The sequence below is a fragment of the Otolemur garnettii genome, unplaced genomic scaffold (assembly GCF_000181295.1).
Source record: "Otolemur garnettii isolate 467f Iridium unplaced genomic scaffold, OtoGar3 scaffold00016, whole genome shotgun sequence".
Classification (NCBI taxonomy): domain Eukaryota; kingdom Metazoa; phylum Chordata; class Mammalia; order Primates; family Galagidae; genus Otolemur; species Otolemur garnettii.
The window spans coordinates 11,404,860-11,406,907 of record NW_003852411.1 but is presented as its reverse complement, the minus strand read 5'-3'; the positions used below and the strand labels follow the sequence as shown (position 1 = coordinate 11,406,907).

The 2,048-nt window shown below is 47.2% G+C and overlaps 1 protein-coding gene across 1 annotated transcript; it reads right to left on the bottom strand.

Annotated features, from left to right (window-relative positions):
* Positions 1-804: 804 nt before the first annotated feature.
* On the bottom strand, positions 805-1,710 carry LOC100964023 (transmembrane epididymal protein 1-like). Its single transcript, XM_003785800.1, has one exon. It carries the CDS (start codon positions 1,708-1,710, stop codon positions 805-807), a length of 906 nt encoding a protein of 301 aa, XP_003785848.1.
* Between the last annotated feature and the right edge of the window lie 338 nt (positions 1,711-2,048).

Here is a 2,048-nt window from a genome sequence, read left to right as displayed (position 1 = left end):
CACTATGCATTAAAAATGTGAATGCCAATGGGTTTTGTGTAGGATTTACTAAATAGGATCTAGGAAATTGCTGGCGAGTGTCATGGTGGTTAAACAAGTAGTTGATCACTTTGCTTCGGCTGGAGTAGAGGTCAGGAATAAAATACGTGGTGGAATGTTTGAAAATTTGATTGATGGAAATTTGAAAAGCCAATATACAGTTGTGTTCTCACTTTGTGTGCCAAGTATGTAACTAGGCTAATCCACACAAATTAAATACGTATATGTATATGCGCGTGTGTGTGTGTGTATGTCTATGAGATTCTTATAATTTCAAGCGGGCGTGTAAGTGAATTTTACTGTATTTCTTTATGCTGTTTCCACACGTCACTTTAGTTAGCCAACAGAAATACTGACCATTGCAATTTTGATTTGTGAGAAGTCTTTATTCCTCAAGTAAAAACCTAAAGAGGCAGCTGGCGATGGCATTGCTGCTGGACTCTGGACTTCCTGCTTCAAAGGCCTCCCTTCTATTCTTCTGTCTCCACCATGGTTATCTCTGGCACACGCCCCTACTCCCGTGGTCCTCTTCCTACTCTCTAATTCCCTGTCATCCACATAATTACATCATGCCCCTTTCTCAGGTTCCTCTCTCTGTCTTGTCAGCCACTAGAGGCTCAGTGACAGGGACAACACTCGGGACCACCTGCTGTCCATCAGGGCCATTACCTTCACTGGGGACTGAAGAGGGTGCTGTGCACATGGCTGACACAACCCATAGGAGGAAGATGGAGTGCAGTGTGTATGGGCATGATGGCCCTTGTCTCAGAGGGTGGTCTTTGAAAGGAGGAGAGCCTGGTCATCTTTCTCTGACTGCTTCACTTCCTGCAGCATCATGTAGAGGGGGCCTGGCGTGCTTGTGTGATATGGAGCTTCTTTGGACCTCATCCTCTTCAAGCTGGGGCTGTAATAGTGATGCCATAAAAAGGAGAAGCCATAGATTCCCAACAGGCATGAGGCATTGATCATCAGATGCCAGCAGAAGAAGGTGGTGACAAACATGAGGTCTCTGATGTCATCGTCCTGCCAGGGGTAGCCGGAGAGCGGTCTGAATAGGATAAAGCCTGCCTGCATCAGCCAGGAGCCCATCAAGAGAAACAGAAAGGTCTCCATCATCCAGAGGTAAGACATGTCAGGAGCCCACAGCTCTGCCATCAGCACCAGCAGCAGGAGGAACACCACCATGATGACCAGAGCATGGACTTGCAGCTCTATGCCTTCTGAGCCTTTAACGTGTGACACCATCAGTAGCAGGAGCTCGACGAAGCTCAGGACCAGGGTTCCTTTTTCTAGGACCACACACCTCCGAGGCAGCAGATTCTTGCTCGTGACGTCTACACAGCCACTGAGGATTAGCAGCACAAACATGGTGAGATGTTGCCACTCTTTGGGGTACATAAACGTTGGTGGCATCTGTTTGTTCATCAGCACCATCCCATCATCAGGACAAGTGACCACATAAACTGTTAAGATGGAGCCAATCACTATCCTCAGCCAGCCTCCATAGGATATTTTCCCCAGCCTGGCCCATCTTGTCTTATTCTTGGGAAAACAGGAAGGATATGGGGGAGACTCTTTAAATATGACGTTCTTGGAGACTACTGTTGCTTGATATAGTCCATAAGAGAACAGGTACAGGCCCGGGTAAAAATGACCATTGAACATCCCCATGTAGTTAGAGGTCTGGCTGACTGAGGACCGAAGAACAAAACTCAAGACTTCTCCGCCTGCCTTTCCCTGATGGGCCCCTCACGTTTTGGGCTATATGCCCAGAGCTAACTTCTACCTACTTTTATCATTTTCCTCCACCCACTCCTCTCCCACAGAATGAGAAGTTCTGGACAAGAGCCGAAGCTTTTGGAAAGTGGGTCTCATTGTTCCATCCCATTCTAGTACAGTGGGAACTAACTGACTTCAAACAAGGAAGAGAAATACTTTTTACTATGCACCTGTGGGATTGTGTATTCTCGGGGGGCTTTGCTTTGAACCCTTGAGGAACTTCTGGTCAC